This window comes from Sturnus vulgaris, chromosome 29 (genome assembly GCF_052056855.1).
Source record: "Sturnus vulgaris isolate bStuVul1 chromosome 29, bStuVul1.hap1, whole genome shotgun sequence".
Lineage (NCBI taxonomy): Eukaryota > Metazoa > Chordata > Aves > Passeriformes > Sturnidae > Sturnus > Sturnus vulgaris.
The window spans coordinates 2879686-2902739 of record NC_142271.1 but is presented as its reverse complement, the minus strand read 5'-3'; the positions used below and the strand labels follow the sequence as shown (position 1 = coordinate 2902739).

The following is a 23054-nucleotide window of genomic DNA, read 5'->3' as shown; positions in this document are numbered from 1 at the left end:
TATAGTTTTTTTTATCAGGTTCTCACTGCCTGCTTTCTATTCAGTTTGTTATTAATCTTTCTAGTACCCTCTTCCTATCCTTCCTTTTATTCATGTTTCTGGTATGTACATTTTATTATACTTTTTAATGTCTTTCAATTCACCTTGCTATTGATCTTTCAAGGATCTACTTTCTACTCACCTTGATATTTCTCTTTCTAATCGAAATTGTTAGGGTTGAGGTTTGTGTTAGGATCGAGTTAGGTATTAGGGTTAAGGTTAGGGTTGGGTTTAAAGGTTAGGGGTTAGGATTTAGGGTTTAGTCCTAGGTTTGAGGTTAGGGTTAGGTTTTGGGATTAGGGGTAGGTTTATGGTTAGTGGGTAGGGTTAGGGTCAGGGTCAGGGGGAGGTGATCAATGTTTGGTGTTAGAGTGTATGGATGGGTTTGGGGAAAGGGTTAGGGTTTGATTTAGCTTTAGTTCAGTCGTTAATGTTAGGGTTGATTTAGGTTTAGGTTTAGGTTTAGGTTTAGGGTTAGGGTTAGGTTTAGGTTTAGGGTTAGGTTTAGGTTTAGGTTAGGGTTAGGGTTAGGGTTAGGGTTAGGGTTAGGGTTAGGGTTAGGGTTAGGGTTAGGGTTAGGTTTAGGGTTAGGTTTAGGTTTACAGCCATTTGTTTTCCATGGGAAGAAAATTGCAGTACTCCAGGGAGCAGCTCTGGGCTGAGCCTTGCAAGGCCAGGTCCAGCCAGAACCATCATTCCCAGCAGCTCTTTCCTGGGACCAATCCTTGGGCTTTGGCAATTTTAGGAGTTGGAAACCAACATTTGTCCTGAAGTTGCTCGCAGACAGAAGCTGCTGTCACTGCAGGGTGTGACCAGCTCTGGCCTGTCCATGGTGGCCCCTCTGTGGTCACACAGTGCCCACGGGAGCTCGAGCCCAGCCAGACCTTTCTGCACTGACCTTTCCATGCCTGAAATGGAAAACGGAATTATTTGTGGCAAAACCAACTGCTGCAGAGCGCTCTGGGGCCACAGGGGCTCACTCATCCCTTGGCAGGTGTGACTCAGTTCCTTCCTGTGTTTCCCTGTGACATCCTGGAGGTGACAAGGCCGGCCTGCTGGGTTGGTGTCTCCATTCTCCCCCAGTGAAACATCCCCCATTATCTGCAGGTTTTCCCTGTGCCAGCAGTGCCACCCTTTGGAGCAGGAGAGCAGGGATGGGACCAGAGGGAAGAGTGGGTCAGGGGAGTTTAGGTTGGATTTTGGGAAAGGTTCTTCCCCCAGAGGGTGCTGGGCACTGCCCAGTATCCCCAGGGAATGGGCACAGCCCCAGAGCTCCAGGAGAGTTTGGACACTGCTCCAGGGATGGACAGGGTGGGATTTGGGGGTGGTGAGTCCCTTCCAGCTCAGGATATTCTGTTATTCTCTGACTGTGGCAGTTCTGGGTCTGTTTGATGTTTCTCTGGCGTGCCCAGGGTGGGATTCCAGGAGCAGGGCTTTGATCTCTGTGGATCTCTCCCCACCAGGATGCTCCATGATTGCACAAGTCCTGATGGTGCTGCTGTGCCTGCTCCTGGTGGCTCCTCACAGGGCTGGGAGGGCTCCAAGGCTGGCCAGGCTGGGAAGATGAAGGTGGGGACAGGATCTGGGCCAGTCCATGGTGGAGCTGATCCAATCCATGGCAGCTTCCTGCAGCTCATCAGGGACGTGGTGACCTGTGGACACACACATTCACAGAGCTGGGGAATCCCAGCTTGGGAATTCTTTCCAGGCCTGGATTTCTCCTGACTCTCAGCTCCATTCCCAGGCTGACAAGCTGACTGCAGCTTCAGTTAGGGAGGAGTCTCCCAGGGTGAGAACACGGTGACAAACAGAGTGGAATTCATCACCAACATTAACCCCTGGTGTCTGTCCCGTGGGACACATCCTGAGGTGCTGTCCCAAGGATGTTTTTCCCAATTGTCCCATGAGCTCCTGTCCTGTCCTGGCTGCACTAACACACTTTAAATCCGGGCTGTCTGTACAATAAATTGGCCTTTTTTCCCCCAAAGAGCTCCGTGTGTGCTGCTGTCCTTTCTCTCTCTTTGCAGCACAGTGACCACAGTGACCCTCACAGGGGGGCTGAGGAAGGCAAGGAAGGTTCCACCACACTGCCAGAGGCTCATGTTGGTCACTGTTGATGTTTCTTTGCTTCAATGGAGAGTTTGAGGATGTTCAAAATTAAAGAGAATGAATCCCAAAATGACCTGGAAGGTGAATGAGTTGGGAGCTCATTGCTCTGGAAGAGGCAGGTGGGGCAGAGAGAGGCACCTGCCAAGGTGGGAGACACAAAAGAAGACCCAAGAATTACCAACACTGTGTGAAATGAGAGAAATCCCCATGTGGGAGAGAGAGAAAGTGCTGCTGCCATAGAAACAGCTCCTGTCCAGAGCTGCTGTCCTCCAGAAATGGCCCCTCCTGAGGGGCTGCAGCACCCTGGGGTGATGCTCAGTGAGGAAATCTCCCCCTGCTCGGGGCTCTGGTGCTGCAGGAGCTGCCAGGGCTCTGCTCCCAGCGGGGTTGGTGCTCCCAGGGTGCTCCAGTTAAATCCTGAATTTTCCCTTTCCTCCCTGTTAAAACAAATTCCCCCAAGCTGCATCCCTGGGATACAACAGAAACATCTAGTGGTTCTCTGTGCCAAAATTTCCCCTTAGAAAGGGTCACAATTATTTTATTTTTTAATTTTATTTTTTTTAATTTTTAAATTTTGTTTTGGGGGGAGAGTGAGAAAACCCCCTGACAGTGTTTTCCTGCAAATCCTTCACTTGCAGAACTGTGCTGTGTCACCTGAGCAGGGCAGGGAGTCCTGGGGGCTGCCCAGTCCCACCCCCAGCCTGGGATTTAATGCCAGCTCCCACTGTGCTATTGTTTCTAAACAAAAATGCAAATATGTAAAATCCAATCATTTGGAGAGAAAAGCTGTTTTCCAACCCTGCATTTTTCTGGATTGCTACTTATGGGTTTAATTAAACTCCAGATCATTATTTTGTCAGAAAGTTGGCTTTTTTCACCTTTTAAATAATAAATACCTAAAGCCAGACTGTGACTAAAGTCAGCAGATAATTCTCTAATTTCACATTCATTTCAAATATTTAACATGCCATCTCAGCCTGCTACACAGAATTTCAAAGACTTAACGTTCCTTTTTGTTAATGCTTGAAGCAAAGAGAACTCTATAAATTGTTATTTTTCTATTAAGATTTTTATTTTTATCAAATCTAATTCATTACAGTTTGAAGAGACACACTTCAAAGCAGTTGCCCAGGGTGATTATAAAGCTGCTGAAGTTGGAGTTGGTTAAATTAGATCTGTTTCTCTGCAGCTTTTAATCTTTGAATCCCAGACTGGTTTGGGTTGGAAGGACCTTAAAGCTCATTTCATTCCAGCCCTGCCATGGGCAGGGACACCTTCCACTTGTTTCCAAAGTGAATATCATATTTCTCGGCATTTTTTATACCTGGACTCTGTGTAAAAACCTTTCCCACTGCCTCAATTACAGACTTGGAGTTGAAATGTAGAGATAAAACCTGAACCTGGCAACACTCAACAAAGAGAGGGAATAAAAACCCCTCAACAGCAGGTGGTGAAACCAGAGTGAAGATCAGTCAGAAAAAAAATCTGTGGCTCAGGGGAGCTGGAGTTGAGTTTTTTAGATGTAAAGAATTTTGTGACAGTGAAGGAGAAAGGAGCAGAACCTGTTCACTGGAGTGGGAATAAATTTCCATTTGATGATGGCCCTGGATGCAGCTGCAGGAGCAGAGCTGGGCTGGCAGCAGAGCCCTGTGTGCAGGAAATCCAGGGGGATTTCAGAGGGTGAAATGGTGAAATGATTTCAGAGGGAAATCCAGAGGGATGTGGGTGAGTCAGGGAGAGCTCCCAGGGTTGCTCTGAGATCCAGCTTCAAAAAAAATCCAAAATATTCTTTCTGCTGGCAGAGTTTGTGCTTTGCCCTCTGAGCCTGTGCCAGGTCCCTTCCCTCCCTCCCAGCCTTGGGATCTTTGCTTTTCCTGGGAATAAATGAATCCCCTTCATGCCCCAGGAGAGATTTTGGAACATTTTTCACCAAAGCAGGAGCCTGTCAGCTCTTGTCCAGCTGGGAGCAGGGCTGCAGGATCCCTACCAACAGATGGCATTTGCCTTGCCTGTGCTTCTGAATTAAAAATCCGAGCGTGGAGCAGGAGGAAAAGTTGATCTTTTTATCTCTCTTTAAGGATGTCACAGGAAGGGCTCCAAGCAGTGCTGTGAAGGGTTTGGGAGGCCCCACATACCTGAGAAATTCAGTTTAATAGACTTTAAATGTCCCTTCCCTTAAGATGTTTGAGTACTTTTTATATATTTTAATAGAATTTGTTTGTTCTTAATTAAGAAATGCAGTAATGTGCTGCACCCAACAGGGCTGGAACAGCCCTAGTTTTGGTGCTTGGCATTATTTTTTTTAACCTTTTCAGGAAAAAGGAGTTTATCAGTTTATAATTCAGCACAAAAATCCATCTTGGGGCAGTACTTGCCATTCAGGTTCTACCTAAGGTAGATTTTTGCATTATTCTCAACTGGCTGTGTCATTTTGTATCCTGAAATGTGGTTTTCTTCCACAAATGCACTGGATTTATTGTAAAGTGCACAATAACATTATTTCCCACGGATGGGAAAATAATATGAAGTTATTTTAAATGGTTTTATTAAAATGATGTTATACTTTAATTTTTATTCAGCTTTTGGGAGAAGAAAAACAGTTTAAAATTCCTGTCAATGACCTCATTCCCCCAGTGTGGCTCTGGGACCTTTCCTGGAGCTGGGCAGTGGAAAACTCAATTGTGCCTTAATTAATTTGGCAATTTCTCTCCATTTTTGGGGTCTCCAAAATCCCCATTGCCCCTGCAGGTCCTCATTCCCTTCCCTTTCCAGAGGGATATTTTTCAAATGGCCATGGCTCTTTAATATCTTACAAAATTTTAATAAATTGAGTATCTGAATCAATTTAATGAGTCTGACTTTTATCAGCTTCCAAAGAGGCTAAAACCCTTCTGTCTGTGTCAGGATCCATAAAATTGTGTTGCTTTTTCTGAGGAAAAATCAGGATAAAAGCAGAGAAGTCATTGCCAGGTACAGGAAGCCATCAGAGGATGGGGGATGAGGGGAAAAGCAGAACATCAAAACCTTTCCCTGCTGGACACAGGTAGAAAAGTTTGAGTGCAAAAATGCACTAAATTGTCTCTCAGGGTGTTTTTGCTCGTGTTTTAAATCTGATTATCTTAGGCCAGTTGAACACTCATAGTTACAAAAGAAAAAGGAAAAGTTGCACTGGAGCTGTTACTGACCCTTTGGCAAAGTGTCTTAAAGAATTTTCTGAATGTTCTGAATGTTTAGACTCAGAACAATGCAATTATCCTGAGCTGGGATAAATTCAATTTAAATTCTCAAAATAGAGAAATATTGGAAGGTTTTTCTGAAAAAACTGGATTTAAAATCTGCCTTTAGGTCCTCATCTCTTCGGTTTTTTTGTGAGCAGCAGCTGCTTTGGGGCACTTTAGGAGCCCCAACAGGAGCAGAGAGCTGGGAGGAGAATCACAGTCCAGGTAAGTGAATTTTTAAGGAATGTTTGTGTGCACATTGTGCTGTTGCTGTTCTGTGCCATCTCTGGAAATACAAACCTATTTTTTTTTTTCCAAAACATGATGTCAATTCTTATCTTCGCATAAGGAATTCACTCTTGGATATTGCAGTAAAAGCAAAATAAAGCAAAATACATGTGTCCAGCAGAAAGAACGATGGTGCCTGGGGCTGTGTGGCTGCGTTTTCAGAGGCTGGAGCTGAGCCAGGTGCCCAGGAGATGCCATCCAGCCCTGGGGCTTCCCTGCCTCTGGCACTGCCTCTGCCTCTCTTTGTGCTGCATTTGCAGCCTGGGGCTGGCACAGATCCTGCCCGGGAGGCTTAACTGGATGTGGAATTCTTGGTATTGTTAACTTCCCTTATCCCATTCTTCACAGCAATTCGCTTTTCAGCGAATTTTTTTTTTTTTTTTTTTTCTTGTGTTCCCCCTCCTCCCGTGGGGTCACACTGAGCTCCAGGGCTTCGGTTTTTGGGGGGAGGAGAGGAAACCTCGAAGGGTCTGCAGCTCCTCCCGAGGGACAGCAGCCAGGGAAGGGCTGGAGCTGTCAGGGGAGCTGGGATGGATATCAGGGAAAGGCTGGACATCAGTGGGTCAGGGATATCAGGAGAGGTGTGAGAGCAGGGAAAGGCTGGATATCAGGAGATTTGGAATATCAGGAAAGGCTGGATCAGAGAAAGGTGTGATATCAGGGAAAGTTTGGATAGCAGGGAAAGGTTGGACATCAGTGGATCAGGGAAAGGCTGGATATCAGAAAAATTTGGATCAGAGAAAGGTTAGATATCAGGAAAGTTTTAATATCAGGGAAAGGTTGGATATCAGGAAAGGTTGGACCAGGGAAAGGCTGGACCAGGGAAAGGCTGGATATCAGGACAGTTTGGAATATCAGGAAAGACTGGATATAAGGAAAGGTGGGATATCAGGAAAGGATGGATCAGGAAAGGCTGGATCAGGGAAAGGTTGGATATAAGGGAAAGTGGTTATCAGGAAAGGTTGGATCAGGGAAAGACTGGATATCAGGAAAATTTGGATCAGAGAAAGGTTAGATATCAGGAAAGTTTTAATATCAGGGAAAGGTTGGATATAAGGAAAGGTTGGATCAGTGAAAAGCTGGATATCAGGGAGAAGTGTGATACCAGGGAAAGGTTGGATATCAGGAAAGTTTGATTATCAGGACAGACTGGATCAGGGAACATGTTCTAATCAGTTTTCCAATGAAGTTCATTTAAAGCATGAGTTCTTTTCATACAGTTGTCTCTTTTCTTCTCAGAAACTGCTTAGAGGGGGAAAGGTGTTTGATTTGTCTTTATCTAAGCTCACCTTGTGGATGGCTCCAGGGACACTGTGCCATGAGCTGTGTCCCTGTGTCCCTTTGCAGGCCATGTCTGCTGCTCCAGCTGCAGCTTCTGAGTGAACAGTCACTGGATGCCCCTGCTGCCAGTGTGATCCTGACTCACTCCCTGCTCTTGTGCCAAGCTCTCTCCTGTACCCAGTCCATCTAATCCTTCCCTGTGGGTTCCAGCCACAGGCAAGGCAGGTTTGGGCTCAGGTGGGGCTTTTCTGCAGGGCTTGGTGCATGCTGACATCAGCAATCCCTCACGGTCCTGCTGGGCCAGGGACAACAGGGGACAGTTGGTTCTGTCAGTCCCAGGGCAGCAAAGAAGCCACTGATGCTGCTCCATTCATTTGTTCCCTGGGATTTTTATATCCAACACAAAACTCTGGAGCTAAATGATATTTGACATAATTCTGTAATTTTGCTTTTTCTGAACACAGCACAATCACTTCAGTTCCTTGATTCAGGGGGATTTGGTTTGAAGACCTCTGTGTGAGGAGACTCTGGGTTCTGTTCAATAACAATTCCTTTGGTTTCACTTGTGGCACCATGACATCTTCAGCCTGGGTGTAGCACTGAGACTCAAGTCCCATCTTTAATTATTTATTGCTAATCAGGAATTGGGTTTTTTTATCTCTGTAGAGGTAAAAACTGACCTTGGGACAGGCCCAGCTGCCAGAGCAGCTTCCTCAGTGTAGCTTTTGCCTGTGTTTGTAAGAACTCTCCCCAGTTTTCTCTGAATGAGTGATCAAGGAGTGCTGATGGCACACAGGGTACAGGGGACTCACAGCTGTGGTTTGGGTGGCAGGGATATTTTACAGAGGGATGTTACCCCCAGAAATCACTGTCACATCAGCCCCATGGCTGTCAGAACAGCAGAATGAAGGGGTTTATTTTATTCATAATTTAGTGATGATTTCCTGACATCTGCGGTGTTTAATGACTGCAGAAAAGTGGGAAAAGGAATCCATTGGTCCAGTTTGCAGAAGGAGAAAGGAGTAAAAGATTGAGCTTCACTTACTCAAAATTAAAACTGATAGGACTTGATCTTTGAAAGCAAGAGAATCTCTCATTTTGGCTTTGAAACTTCAGATGTTTTCAAAGGCTAACGAAGCCCAGTGAGGCAGTTGTGAGTGGAATTCTTCACAAGGACAGCTGACTGCTCAAAGAGCTTTTAAAACAAAGACTTTGGGAATTCAAAGGGCTTTAAAGCAGCTCTGAACTGTGCTCAGCTGCTGGGTGATCCATTGAGGTTTGCTGTGGAGCAGAACACGTACAAATCCTCCCTGGCTGGAGTAGGGCTGTGAAATATTTCCTACTCTGTGCAGATATTCCTGTGCTCTTCCCCAGAGGCTGGGTTATGTTGTGTGCCCTCACCCTGAGCACTGAGGACAGTGACAAACCCAGACCTTTCATTCCAGAGGAATTGGCAGCACTGAAATGATTTCCCTGCCATCACCTCCCTTGTTTTCCTGTGTGTGGATGTGATAATGTCCTACCTGTGTGGGATTTCCCCTTCCCTAGACCTTTCTCTGTGCTTCCTGCATCCCCATGGCCTTGGAAAGCTGCACAATGGATGGATGTGCTGGGTGTAAATATTTATCTGTTGCACAGCACCTTCACAGACTCCTGAGGTTCTGACTGGAGAGACACCTGGAAATTATTCATGGTTTTTACACAGATCTTAAAACCCAACTCCAGTTCATGGCCTGCTGGTTCTGCACTGTCTAAACCAGGCTCTTGGTTGGCTTGCAGGGGTGTGACCCAGGTTTTACCCACAAACATGCTGCTGTTCTGGAAAACAAATGCAATTTATTATTGGACGTTTCCTTGACCCCCCATTCCAGTAACAGATGTCCAAAAAAATGGTATAAAAATCACCAGGTGCTGTAGAAACCGTTGGCAATGATGAAGTGCTTGTCTTGCAGGTTTATTTGCACATTTTGCTATATAAAACTGTCACCTCCTTTTACATCTCACAACTTTTCCTTGCACAGAAAATAGCTGGAAACAATTCACTACCAAAAATTCTTCTGCCATTTTACCCTCCTGTGAAGGAATGAGAAGTTCCTCAGTTTTTGCTCTTTTCACTACTAATAAATAGAAGCCATTGGAGCCAGTTAAGGGAAATGCTACAAAAGCCTTCAAATATTTTCTTGCTCTCCATGACCTTTCTAAACATGAACTTGAGGAAGTCTCTGTCAAAGCTGTTTTTTCCCCCCAGATTTCCTCCCCAGGTGTTCAGGGTGAGGCTCTATTGCAGTGCTGGGCTGCAACAACTGCTCACACCATGGAGCAGAGCTGCTGTCACAGTCAGGACAGGATGGAGCTGAATATTTCAGGGAACAGATGTGGCAAAACATTCTCCAGCTCATGAACACTTTGCCTGTAGTGTGTGTTGAAAGGTTTTTTTCTCCTGTAACCACCGTCTTCAAAAAATACTGATAATTCCTTTGGAGCAGCCCCAGCACAAGCCACCAGCAGGGTTTGGGAGTTGCTGGATTGGCAGCAGGGAGGGGAAATTCACCTGGTACATCCTGGGGTGCTTCAGGATGGAGGCAAAGCCTTGAGCACCCAGAGCTTTAAGGAAAGAAAAGCTCTTCAGCACAGAAAGGTCAGTGCAGCAAATGATTCTCAACCTGGGATATTTCAGTGCAGCCCCAGGAAGGCTGAGTAGCCCAGGAGGGCTGAGTCCCTCCTTGTCACATGCCCAGAGTGCAGGTTTTTCAGAAACATGGCCCCAGTCACAGCCATTGGTGTCCCCCCAGCTGCAGCTCTTGTATGGCTTTAGTGGTTGATGTCCCACACCAGTTCCTGCTGGTTCAGTGCCAACTGCCAGGATTTGGCCCCATTAATCCAGTTTTTCTGTGCATGCCATGGGATGACATCACTGATGAGACCAGTTCATTCTGGATGTTGGAGAGTAGTAAAGCAGAAAGAAAACTTCTGATACATACACTGGGAATCTGTTTAAAAATTGGAATTACAGATTTCTTCTGTCAGTTTTCTTCTTTCTGCCCACACTGCTGGTTCTCTTCTCTGGTGGAGATGCCCAGGGTTGATGTTCTGCCAGCTCATGGTTTAATTTTCCATAACTGCAAAGAGACAAGAAAGGGAGTTTGAGTCTAACAGGAATCTTCATCTCCAGGTAAAATCCTCTGTGTCTCCAGCTCTGCTCAGTGAGCTCCAGTTTCAGGATGAGTCACAGGAGGACTGGGATAAAGGGAGGAACCCTGGATTCTCACAGCTTCACCTGAAGGGAACTGAAACTGAAGTGAGCTCAGTTCTTCCCCTCAAAACTGGTTCAGGGAGGTGGGGACACACCCAGCACGTTCTGGTGTCTGAGCTCCCAGTGCAAACCCAGGATTCTCTCGGGGCTCTGAGCCCAGAGCTGCTCTGCTGGCTGGCACAGGGACACTTACTCTGATATTGAATCCCAGCAGGTCACTGATCACTCCTGAGACAGCAGAGAGGATGACAACCCGTGTGATGTTGTAGATCAGTGGGTTCATGGTCAGTCCATACAGCCTGAATGGACTATCCAATTCCTGCAGTGACAGGACAAGGACCAGGGTCCATCAGCACCCACCAAAACCAAAGAACTCATCCTCTGACTTTTAGCTTAGCAATCCAACAGACTGGGCTGCCTTTCTTAAATACATGTACAGGAATTGCCAGTGTTCCAGAGACATCTCCTGCTGAATCCAAAGTCTCTGCAGCAATCCCAGAGCCTGACACCCCAGGCTGCAGAATCACCATTGCCCAGCCCAATCTAGGGACTCCCAAACTCTGCTCACTCCTTCCCAAACCCGTCCCTGCTGCTGGCAGTGAGCTCCAGCATCAGAGCTGCTGAAGGAGAACGAGACTGGAGCAGTCAGGAGCTGCTGTGCCCACCCCAGCCTCTCCTCTCAGTTAAACCACTGCTCATTAACAGTTCACAGCACTAATTACCCACACTGGCCTTGTGCTGCCCCCTGTCCTGTCCCAGCTGCAGCAGCACTGAAAACCCCCTGTGTGAGCACCAGCTCCCAGAGCCAAGGGAAGGGCAGGGCAGGGCCATGTGGCATTGCCATAACTCCCTGCTCCCACAAAATGCAGCCATTCAGGCAGAGCATCTCACCTTCAACAGCTTTGTGGACAGTTTCAGCACATTGTTTACCAGAGACAGCTGCTCCTTCTTGTTTGGCTTCTTCTCCATCTTCAGGTACAAATTTATCTGTGACAGACACCACAGGCCAGGGGTTGATATTCCAGCACCAGCCCCCAACTGATTCCTAACTAAGGGAAACTGGAGCCATTTTTGCAGTGTGCTGTCACTCCTGAAGTAGTGAATTTAGCACTGATAACATCATTCTTTTCCAATTGTTTTGGCTAACACACATTAACCCAGAGACCAAAATAATCTAGAACTTTGGAATTTGAATCTGTCCCAACAGGACCAGCTCATCCCTCCTGTGCTGACCAGTGCTTTGTTGCCTTCTGGCCAACACAAGGGTTGCTTCCTACGTTTTAAAGTTTGATTCCAGTATTTAAGCTGGTTTGAAATACAATAATTATATCCAAACAAAGCACAAAGCCCAGGGGAGAGCAAGCTAAAGGGAGCTACCTGCTCAGTGAGCAGGATGGAAATGTTGCTGTATTTCTTGTTGGTCTCAGAGCCCAGAGATGCCAGACGTAGCAGAAAGAGGAGCAGTGCTGCCTCCCACATCAGGAACTCCCAGTTGTAAGCTGCACTCAGAAAGGTTTTGTGACCCTTAAGAACCTGCAAGGGGAGAAAACAAAGCACCAAATGTCACTGACAAAGTGCCTGTTCTTGGGACAAGTGCACAAGCACGTCCCTTGCTCCTCCTCTGCCCAGCCCTGGGTGTTCTACAGCCACTGACAGCTTTTCTCAGGAAGTGTGAATCATTCCTGTGATGGGGTTACAGGGAAAGGTCTCATTTCTTACCTGCCTAAAGCTTGGAATTGGATATTTTTTCCTTCTGCTCAGAAAAGCAGCACTGCTCTTCCTCTCCCCTCCCTCTGTCCAACTAACAGGCAATGAAGAGCCTTTCCTTGTCCCACTGGTAGCCTCAGCCAGGCTAAGCTGCTCCTGCCTTTCCCAGTATGGACCCACACAGCAGGACTGGGATTGTCATTCCTTCCTCTGGAAACCTGTGGCTTACAAGAACAGTGACAGTATCTACAAACCACCAGGCTCTGCTACCACAGCTGCCCCTTCAGGGGATCAAGGACCTGCCTGAACACAGCACTGACCAAGAAAACAGCTCCAGCATTGGCACTGCTGCCTGTAACAGGTTCAGTCAGGGTTAAAAGGTGCCAGTAATAGTTCCTGACCTGCTTTTCCACACGGTGGTTACAGAGCATGCTCCAATCAGCCCTCTGGAAAAAATGTCCTGTGAACACCTGAGGCCCTTGGGCAGAGTCTCCTCTCTTTTGTGCTCCAATGGCCATGTCCTGAAATTTTCCTAATGATTATAAAACCCCTGACCTTGCTTTGCAAGCACAGAATGAACTTCTTTTTCCAACTATAAATGACAAAGCTCTTTAAAAATGCTACACTCTCAATGTTACTCTGGGGTCAAACAGCTCCACTTCAAGCCTTTTGTAGGCTGGTGAAAGAAAAGTCTCCAGCACTTGGGAGGGTTTTCCCGACTTTATAAACCACAAAAGTTAAAATCTCACCTGGGCACAGCAGATAAAAGCAATTGAAAGAGCCAGTAAGAAGACTGAGGACACCACAACATCCACAGACCTCTGGGGGCCTCGTCTCTGTGGAAACAAGGACACGAGGTCAGGGCTGAGTGTGCAGCCAAAACTCACCACAAACAGCTGGCACTGGCACTCCCTGTGCACTAACCAAACCCCAGATCAGAACTCACCTTCAGGTAAGAACGAAGGGATAACCAGATCTTGATGTTCTCCACCTTCTTGAGCCTGAAGTGAGGGATTTCGTATTTCCTGGCTTTCCGAGCAGATGTAATGTGACTGAAGAGCTTGGCAAACAAAAACCTCTGCAAGTTAAAAACAGAACCATAAATTAGTGTCAAACAGAACAGATTGCTTGGGATTCTTAGTGGTACCTGGCAAAAAGGGTCACTGGGGAAGCCCAGCATGAGACCTGGGGGCTCAACCTCTCTAGCAGCAGTTGTTTTCATAGAATTCCAGACTGGTTTGCATTGGAAAGGACCTTAAAGCTCATCTTTTTCCAGCCCTTGCCATGGGCAGGAACACCTTCTACTCTCCCAGGTTGCTCCAAGCCCTCTCCAACCTGGCCTTGAAGACTTCCAGGGGTGGGGCAGCCACAGCTTCTCTGGGCAACAGAGAGAGGATAGAGTAAGACCTTGGGGACAGGTAAGTAGGGAACAGGGGTGTCAGGACTGATAAGTATAATTTGTGACTGATCAATAAGAGTTTTCCCAGACTCCTCTCCCTGACCTTGGCAAGGGCTGGGATGAGATGAGCTTTAAGGTCATCATCCCATTTTTATTCCTGCTTTGCAGGTTCCTGAAAGGCACCAGGACCTTTCAACCCACCTGTTTGTAGGTTCTCTCAGCAACACACATCATGAAGAAAAACATCCAGGTTAAGCACAGCCTCTCCAGGAAGTTGATGGCAGACAGGATGAGCACAGGGGTGCTGGCAGGGGCTCCACAGAAGATGTGCAGAAGCTCCATCAGGGAAATGGAGCAGAGCTGCTCCAGGTTATCGGTGCGGAACAGTCTGTACAGGAATGGCAGGAAGGCCAATCCGATGGTGATGATGTTTCCCAGCATTTGATAGCCCACTCCTTGCTGGTGAGCATTAACCTGGCAAGCAGGAATAGAAATGGGATGATTATCTTGGGGTTTGCATCAAGGAAAAGTCCTGTTGTTGTGGTAGCATCAACTCAGGCAAGCAGTTGGTTCCCCTTCCCTTCACAGGACAAAGCCTAAAATAATTCCACCCATTTCAGTCCAAACCCAAAACCAATCAGCCAAATAATCAACCCCCCACCTTCAGCACCCTGCAGAGATAATCAGTGATAATCAGCACTTGTCAGTCTTCAAGAGACCTCCTAAATTGGGGGTTAGGCAATTTTTCAGTAAGAACATGTGGGACAACTATCTTTGCAGCTGTTTCATAGTGTCCCTAATATTTTCATGTGTAACTGTTTCCTGGGGTTTTGGTGGTTGCTTTCTAACGTGTGAGGGAGATGTTGCAATGCCACACAGCCCCCTTACCCTGCTCATGATAATGCCACTGATCTCCAGCACGGACATGTCCACCTTCTTGCAGTCATTCCCTTCCCAGATCAGAGCACTCACTTTGGCAGATGCTGGGCTGGTGTTCTGCAGCCAAAACAGATGGTTCTAGAAAAAAGACAGGAATGCAAAAAGTGGGTCAGCCCCTTCTGTGCTACTGTAAGTAATGCCTTTGCCTAGAATGCAGTTGGATTGAGGGGGGAATTCCATTTTGGGTGAAAGACTTTGTTTTGAGATAAACAGCCATGCAGAGTGGGGAGTTAATCAGGAATCACTGACATCGTTTAGAGCACTCCAGATTTCCATGTGACTCATCCAGGTATTCCCCTTATACCAACAGCATCCCCGTGTGCCCTCGCATTTGGGAAGATGGGGAAGAGGGAGAAGCACTCCCAGCTCCTGGCTGGAAGTGAAAGGAATGTCGAATTTGTCTTTACAAACGAGCTGTAGATCTGCTGGTAGATAAGACTAGCACTGAGAGAAAAAAGAAACAATGGTTTCCATCCACTGATTGATGATTGGAAGAAGTTATTTGCCTTTACAAAAAAACTGTAGGGTTGTTGATAAATGAAATTGGATATTGAAAGATGAAAGAAGCAACGGGGAAAAAACCCTATGAATTCTATAAGAATTAAAAATTAAAAGGGAGGGTTGTACATTAGAGGGGAATTTCAGGTATCAGGTGTTCTGGGAAGTCTGTACCAGTCAAGTACCTCAGCCAGTGGGGAAAGAGAGAGAGAAATGAAGATGGGAAATAGGGATAAAAAGGAGGCTGTGTCCTCCAAAAATGCCCCATGGCCTCTCCCTTTATTCGAATAAAGCAAAAGGACTCCTCTGTCTCCTTTCTGGACACAAACCTCTGCTGTTTGTGGTTTAATTTTCCTGACAGAAGCACCAACCTGCTGGAAGACATCTTCCTTGGCGTCCCTGCGGGAGTCCCTGGCGGAGCGCTCCTCGCTGTCGCTGGTTCCGGACGAGCGGCACTCGGGGCCGTGCAGGAGATCGTCCCACAGCATGTCCTCGGTCTCCGAGTCCTGCCGGGTGCTCTCCGAGTCCCGCCGGCTCCCGCTGCAGCTCCGCGGCGCCACACTCAGGCACGACCTGGGCTCCTGCAGCAGCACCCAGGCTCACACAAAGCACAGCCCCAGCCGTGCTTCCTAAAAACAGCACCTCCTCCTCCTCATCCTCCTCCTCCTCCTTCTCTTCCTCTTTCTCCCCCTCCTCATGCTCTTCCTCATCCTTCTCCTCCTTCTCATCATCAGCATCTTTCTCTTTCTCCTCCTCCTCATCCTCCTTCTCATCCTCCTCCTTCTCCTCCTCATCTTCCTCATCATCCTTCTCCTCATCCTCTTCCTTATCATCATCATCATCTTTCTCTTTATCCTCCTCCTCATCCTCTTTCTTCTCCTCGTACTCCTCCTCCTTATCTTCCTCATCCTCCTTCTCCTTCTCCTCCTCAACCTCTTTCTCCTCCTTCTGCTCCTCGTACTCCTTCTCCTCCTTCTTCTCCTCATCCTCCTCATCCTTTTCCTCCTCATCCTCTTTCTCCTTCTCCTCCTCCTCATCGTCCTCCTCCTCTTCCTCCTCATCCTTCTCCTCCTCATCCTCTTTCTCCTCATCTTCCTTCTCCTCCTTCTTCTCCTCCTCATCCTCTTTCTCCTCCTTTTCCCCCAGAAAGCTCTTCTCAGAGCTTTGAGTGCTCCCACTTGGACCCATACGGTGGAAATGGTTTAAGACAATGTTTTGGGGAACAAAACATTTTTTTGTACCAAAACTCACACAAAGCTCATTAATTCCCTACCTCCATTCCCAACCTACAAAATAAAAACTGATTTTAATACAAAATGTACTCATTTTAACACAAAAATACCTTTTTATTCCTTTTGCTTAATCTGTTTTAATATTTCATCTATATTTTGTATTCATGTATATACCTCCATATTTGTAACTTGATACTCACATATTTATATTTTATTTTCAAGTAGGGGGAGTGGTAGGGGCAAAAAACCAAAGTAATGAAGTGACTGTGTATATCTCATAGAATAGATTTATTTCTTCATTACAGGAGTTGGATTTGATCCTTGTGGGTCCCTTCCAACTCAGTATAGTCTGTGATTTTAAAATCAAAATTTATTAGCTTAAAAGCTGCAAGCACAGCACTGTCTCCCAACCACAAGAGCAATTGCATCTCTTTCTAATTCCACAGGAGCAATTAGAGGCAGCTTAGACTGCCCTTTGCTGTGAACAGAGTTAGTTATTTGTTTGTTTGTTTGTGGTTTGTTTAACAAATCAGCACAGTCAGGATTGTGAACATTGTGAAGATTTACAAATCTGCCAAGCAGCAGGGAGGGAGGAGGTCACACCTGGCACCTGAGGATTCTGAAGCACAATCATTTCATAAATGTCTGTTCTGATGGAGGGGAGTTGGAACGAGATGAGCTTTAAGGTCCCTTCCAGCCCAACCCATTCTCTGGTTCTGTGAACCTGCCAGGCCTGGGAAAGCTCCCTCTCCTGACTTTATGGCCATACCTGCCTGTATAACGTGGATTCCAGTTCAGACTCCACAACACTGTCAGAGTCTCTGGCACCTTTCAGGGCTTGCTTGACCTGCCAAGACCAAAGGAAAACCACCTCATTATCCATAGCAAAACAAGGTGGAAAATAGCACTGATCCCACCTGGGTACCTGTGAGACAGCCTGGTTGAGAGAAACCAGAGGCCTCTTCCTCTTCTCCTCATAGCTGTTGTCACTGGAAGCCCCCTCCATGCTGTGGTGTAACAGGATCCTTTGTGCTGTGGCCTCGGCATCCTCCTCACTCGACAGCTCGTCAGAAACACCGTCCCTGTTGGTGCCATCATCCTACAAATGCACAGCCAAAGCCACACCGAGGACCAGCCTGAGTCCCATCAAAGGCTCAGAGGCAGAGCCTGCACATGATCCCCACAGAACACACAGAGAGACAATTCTCTTGGCATCACTGAGACTTGACAGATTTTAACTCCTTTCCCTTGCTCTTGTCTTGCCCCAGAGGGAATGAGAGAGAATTTTGGGTGGGTGGAATTGGAGCTGGGGCAAGGGCAGGAAGAGGAGGAGACACCAGCAGCTCTTGGCTGTGCCTTACCAGCAGCCTTAAGCCCAGATGTGTTTAGGAGCTGAGGAGTAACAAACCCAAAATCCTGGGCTGTGCCCCTCTCCAAACTCCTTCACAGAGAGGAGGTGGGATAGCACAGCAGGACAGAATTCCTCACAGGATCCATTCCAAGTTCATGTGGAGTTAACACACCACTGGCCCAGAGGAAACTCAAGAGTAATTCCCAAAATCTTTATTTCAAAGCTTTCAACAGAGGTCACAATGCTTTAGCTCTTTCTCTCTCCCCAAGGGATGTCTCAGTCTTGCAAGACAAAATATTTTACAGAACTGCTTTTGAAAATTGACAATTTGTTTAGTCATTATCAGCACTCTCCCTCAACTGAGCACCTTGTGATCAGAAGTGTCAACAATTAACAGAGCACTTTGGTAAAACACACATTCCAGCACTGTCTGTGTTTGACAATACTTGGTCAGGTTAGACAGGGCTTGGAGCAACCTGGGATAGTGGAAGGTGTCTCTACCCACGGCAGGGGGTGGAATGAGATGAGCTTTAAGATTCTTTCCAACCCAAACTACTCTGGAATTCTATTCTATGATTATGAAAAGAAAGTAGCAGCACCTTTTCAGCTGCTCAGTGAGAGGCAGAAAGGGATTCCCTAATGCAGGCAAAGATTAGCAGAAGGAGGGAATATCTTGTGTTAGATCAAACCATGCAGTTAAATACCAACACTCTTCTGGGCACACAAACACACTGAAACTGATTTCAGAGGATCTCCCCTGGCAGTACCTGATGGCTCTTCTCCCCATCAGAAAGTTTACTTTTGTCTTTGGAGTGCAGCAGCCTGTGTTCACATCTGGCCTGTCTGGGTCTGATGCCATCACCCTCAGCACTCACACCACTTTCTGTCTCGGTCCCTTTCTCAGCTACCAGCTTTACTCTTGTATTCCTAGGAGAGAAAATACAATTAAATGCCTTTATGTCAGGGAAAAACTCTTTGGGGTAAAACATTCTGGTCTTCCATTGTCACACAGGTGAACATCAAACAGGTGAGCATCAAACAAGAAACCTAAGGGATAAATCATTTTCTTTGGCTGGCAGGCTTTGTGTGCTGAGTGTGTTAAAAAGATTTATATCTGCTTCACCCTCGCCTGATACGTCTTTTGTAACTCTAATAATATTTTAAAAAATCAAAGGGAAAATTTTCATTGATTTTATTTTTAAAAAAATAAGAGTATTTCAGAAGACAAAACGTCCTCATGAAGAGAAAGCACCTGTAAGCTGGAAACTCACCAGGAAATTCACCTGAGAAAACAGGAGGAAACAATGAAATATTATCTCACACAATCGCTCCTCCTTTTCCTTGAATTACTTCTAGAGAAGGAAGGTGCCAAAGTGAGACAACTGCCCAAACCAGAAGGCACAATTGCTTTTGGAAATCACCTACAACAGCAATATAATCTGAGCACTCACTCAAACAAGGTCACTTATCTGATAAATAAATCCACCACATTCTACAGCTCATCTAACACTTGGTTCCACATGATCTAATTTTATGCAGTCTAATTTTATATGATCTAATAAGGACATACTAAATATTCCTGAGGAATCAGCTTCCCACATTACCACGAAAGTTTTAATTCAAAACAAGCCTGACAGGCTGTGGGGATGTCAGTGACAGCTCATGCTGTGCCTTCATTCTCCAGGTACCAAACTGCTCCCAGTGCCACGAGCAGCACAGAGGCAGCAGGGATCACATACCTCCTCTGGAAGAGCAGGCTGGATAAATTGGTCAGCAGAGATGCAGAGCCACACTGCTCTTCCTTGCTGCTTCTGTCAGGAGGAGACCAACTGTTCCCATCCACACCCACAGGCTTGCGTAACTTCCTGAGTTTTAAGACAAGGAGAATTAAGTTGGTGTAAGAAGCTACTTTAAAGTCTTTCTCAAAAGACCTGAATGAGATTTGAGCAGCTTTTTGGATGCCATTTTTCTGAAGTCACGCAAACAGCATAGTGACTTCCAAATAAAAAATTCTCCCTATACCCCCAGCACATCAGGGCGTCACTGGGAAAGGCACAAGGGACAAAATCTGGGGGGAATCTTTGCTGCAGCAGCCTGAAGGAGGGAAAGCTCAATCCAGCCCCACCACGCCCAGCTGTGATCCCAGGCAGGGCCCTGCTGGGGCTCACCTGCGGCGCCGGCTGAGCCCGTTGTTCCCTGCAGCTCTGTTCACCTGCGTGGACACGATCTGGCAGTGAACTGTCCCCAGCAGCAGCATAAGGCACAGGGGTCCCATCACTTCACTGGCACTCACAACAGGCACCATGAAGTACAGCACCACTGCTACGACTGGAAAGGGGGAAATGGCACCAAAGCAAAAATTAAAGAGTCTGTCTCAACTATTTGTTTTTACTCTGTTGTATTATTAATTTCTGCAATTACTAGTGCCACACACCTTGAAATACACATTAAGTAGGTTCCAGACAAGATCCTCATGCTTTAGATTATGGACTACAAAATCATAGACTCACAAAGTTTGGAAAAGCCCTCTGAGACCATCGAGTCCAACCACTCCCCCAGCACTGCCAGGTCCACCCCAGCCATTTCCCCAAGAGCCATATTCTTCGATGTTACATTCCTTGCAGGAGAAGGTTTATGGCACAGCCTGTTCCCTCACCTTGCATAACATAGAGCACCAAGAGCCACATAAAAATACGCTGGGAAGTGACCTGTATCCACCACTGGCTGAACAAGGGGAAAAACACCACTCTCACAATTCCCTTCCTCGTCAGTGATGTCCACGGAATTTCAGGCTTGGCTTTGGCAAAGGTAGAGCCTTGGAATTAAAGAGGAAACAAGCCACCATTAAGTGTGAATCACAAGAACTTCTTTGCTGGAGTTGCCCTTTGGGCAGCCCCAGCCCTGCCACAGGGCTGAGCAGGGGGTGACAGCAGCGCAGCTCCAGGCACCATTTAAAGCTAAAGCAGTTCCTCGTCTTCCCTCACAGCTCTGCCTCTGACCCTTCCCTGCCCACCCAGCCCCGCTCCCACTGACCACTCCTGCAGAGCCACCCCGAATTCCTCCTGCTCTGCTCTCAGGTTCTCAGCGCTCCTTTTGGCTCAGTGCTCACGAGCAGGGGCTCCCCTGGCAGCAGGGCAGGCTCTGCTTCCCCCACCCTGCACAAAGCTGTGATGCACCTACAGAATCGTGGAATATCCTGAGCTAGAAGAGACTCACAGGGATCGTCAAGTCCAGCTCTTGTCCTTGCAAAGACACCCCCAAATCCCGCCCTGGGCATCCCTGGAGCGGTGTCCAAACTCTCCTGGAGCTCTGGCAGCCTCGGGGCTGTGCCCATTCCCTGGGGAGCCTGGGCAGTGCCCAGCACCCTCTGGGGGAAGAACCTTCCCTGACCTCCAACCTAACCCTCCTCTGACCCAGCTCCAGCCGCTCCCTCGCTGCCAGAGAGGAACAAACAGAGCCAGCACCGCTCACCGCTGATCAGATCCACGTCGATCAGATCGGGCTGGATGTGCCCCTTTTTCTTCGGCTTGTTCTTGAAGCCCTGCGGGGCGGAACACACGGCCGAGTGAGCGGCGAGGGGCGCGGGGCCCGCTCCCCCCCCCGCCGCCGGTACCTTCATCTGGGTCTGCTCCACGGCCTTCTCCCATATCTGCTGGTCGTAGGCCCCGATCTGCGGGGAGAGGAGGCTGAGGGCACGGCCGGGCCCGCGCCCGCCCGCCCCGCGCCGCACTCACCTTCTTCTGGTACCATGAAATGGCATCGCGACGGGCCATGGGGGGCGGCGGGAGCGGCGCGGCCCCGGTACCGGCACCGAGCCCGGCCCGGGACCGAGCCCGGCCCCGCTCCCGTTTCCCTGGAAACCGCCCGGCGCTCGACTGGCTCCGCCTGCCGCCCCCGGCACCCGCCCAGGCAGCGCCAGCCGAGCGCCGAGCGCTCCCCCCCACCCCAAACCCGCAGAGGAAAAGAAGGGCCAAGACGGGTAAAGGACAAAATCAGACTTTTGTTTATTAAAAAAATACTTTACAGGAAAAAAATTCTATGCATTCCGCAGGACTATTTTACAAAGAAATAGCTTAACAGTTTGACACTGGTGTACAGTCAGCTACCGACAGCGCGGGGGGGCGCGGGGCCGCCCCCGCACACGCGCGAATGTCAATAAATACACTAAGGCCGCACAAAGCAAACAGTCGTCCAGGCAATTGTACACGTCCTCTGGAGGCAGAGACCTTAGATAAATTAAAACCACAGAAAAAAATAATCGTAGCTGCCAATCAAATCAAATTAAATCACGAAACAGCAATACAGGAGTCGGTATCTTTACATGTTGTACAGAGAAATCAGGAGAAAGCGGGTGTTTGTCTGAATGCTCGGCGTGCCCTGGCCACTGCTCGGAGCCCACGGGAAGGGACAGAACAGGCCCTGGGGGAGAGGCAGCGATGCCTCCGCTCCTCTCCCACCCCCTCAGCCAGCACAGAGCTGCCCAGGCTCAGCACTCCCCGGCAACTGCAACCGCAGAGCTCAACACTCGGCTGATTCACACCCCAAACCGGGGCAGTCACCCCCGATGGAGGGCTTGGGGAAAGCTCTGACAATCTGCCTTGCCCAGGGGAACTGTTCTGTAACAGAAAACCTGGCAGTGCCCCTGTGAAAAGTGTCCCTTAGAAATGCCCTGGGAACACTCGTGGCAGGTACCTGCACACAGCGACCCGGGCTTTATCTAGAGGAGAGAGGAAACCAAAGCCAGCCGGTATTACAGCTTTACACTGCATTTGCTTGTCCATTTCTAGCATAGCTGAGCCACTTGCCTTTATCTCTGGGATGTTTTAGTCACCAGCACTTGATTTAAAGTCGAGCCTAAGCCTCAGTTCTGTTTTACAGACAGCTCTTGGCCAGTGACAGCTGTCTGCAGTACAAAGCAGGACTGACACACATCACAGAGCAGACCCTCATAAATGGAGAACTGAGGATTTGCAGTAACTGACCAGTACATTCATATTAGGAACTGTTTTGTATCTGCTTTCCACTGAGAATAACAGAATGTTAAGGTAGTGGAATGGACCTTAAATATCATCCAGTCCCAACTGGATGTCCCAGCTCCCTGCCATGTGCACATCTCCCACCGGGCCAGGCTGCTCAACCTGGCTTTGAAAACTTCCCAGGTGGGGGCATCCACAATCTCCCTGGGCAACCAGATCCTCACTACCCATCAAATTTCCTCCTAATCTCTAACCTAAATTCCTCCTCTTTTGATTTGTACCCATGTCCCCTTGTCCTCTTATTCAGTTCCTGATGAACAGCCCCTCTCCAGCTTCCCTGAGCCCCTGCAGATGCTGGAAGGGGCTGTGAGGTGTCCACACTGAACAGCCCCAACTTCCTGAGCCTTGGAACAAGCCATGAAATATGCTAAAGTTTGATTAGCTCCTTAAGGAGCCTGCTGTATAAAATCTTGGAGAAATTCAAATAGCAGCTATTTAATATGAGATATTCCAAAGTATTTACTGGATTTGTTCTGCTCAAATGCTAAGTGGCTTGAACTCCTTACTTCCTCTCTAAACAGCTCTAGCTCATAAAAAAAAAATCTGTGTTCTACAGGTCTTGGGCTGGAAAAGATTTGCATTTGTCCTATCAAGGCTTTGTTCTGGGCAACTGAAGCAATGGCTGGAGAGTGAGCAGCTTCCCAAGCAATCCCTCTCATACTTTACATTCAGAGTTGAGCTGGAATTTGAAAGTGTGCCAGTTT

General features: G+C 47.7%; 1 protein-coding gene across 1 annotated transcript; it reads right to left on the bottom strand.

Moving 5' to 3' along the window:
* Positions 1-8751: 8751 nt before the first annotated feature.
* On the bottom strand, positions 8752-21170 carry PHTF1 (putative homeodomain transcription factor 1). The gene is made up of 18 exons (XM_014872763.2): positions 21049-21170; positions 20928-20984; positions 20786-20855; positions 19971-20129; positions 19483-19642; positions 19054-19179; positions 18082-18241; positions 16889-17062; positions 16733-16810; positions 15103-15312; positions 14183-14311; positions 13496-13768; positions 12842-12973; positions 12645-12731; positions 11566-11721; positions 11080-11175; positions 10382-10507; positions 8752-10054 (listed from the first exon to the last, which is right to left on the bottom strand). Exons 1-18 carry the CDS (start codon positions 21085-21087, stop codon positions 10034-10036), a joined length of 2253 nt encoding a protein of 750 aa, XP_014728249.2. The 5' UTR covers positions 21088-21170; the 3' UTR covers positions 8752-10033.
* Between the last annotated feature and the right edge of the window lie 1884 nt (positions 21171-23054).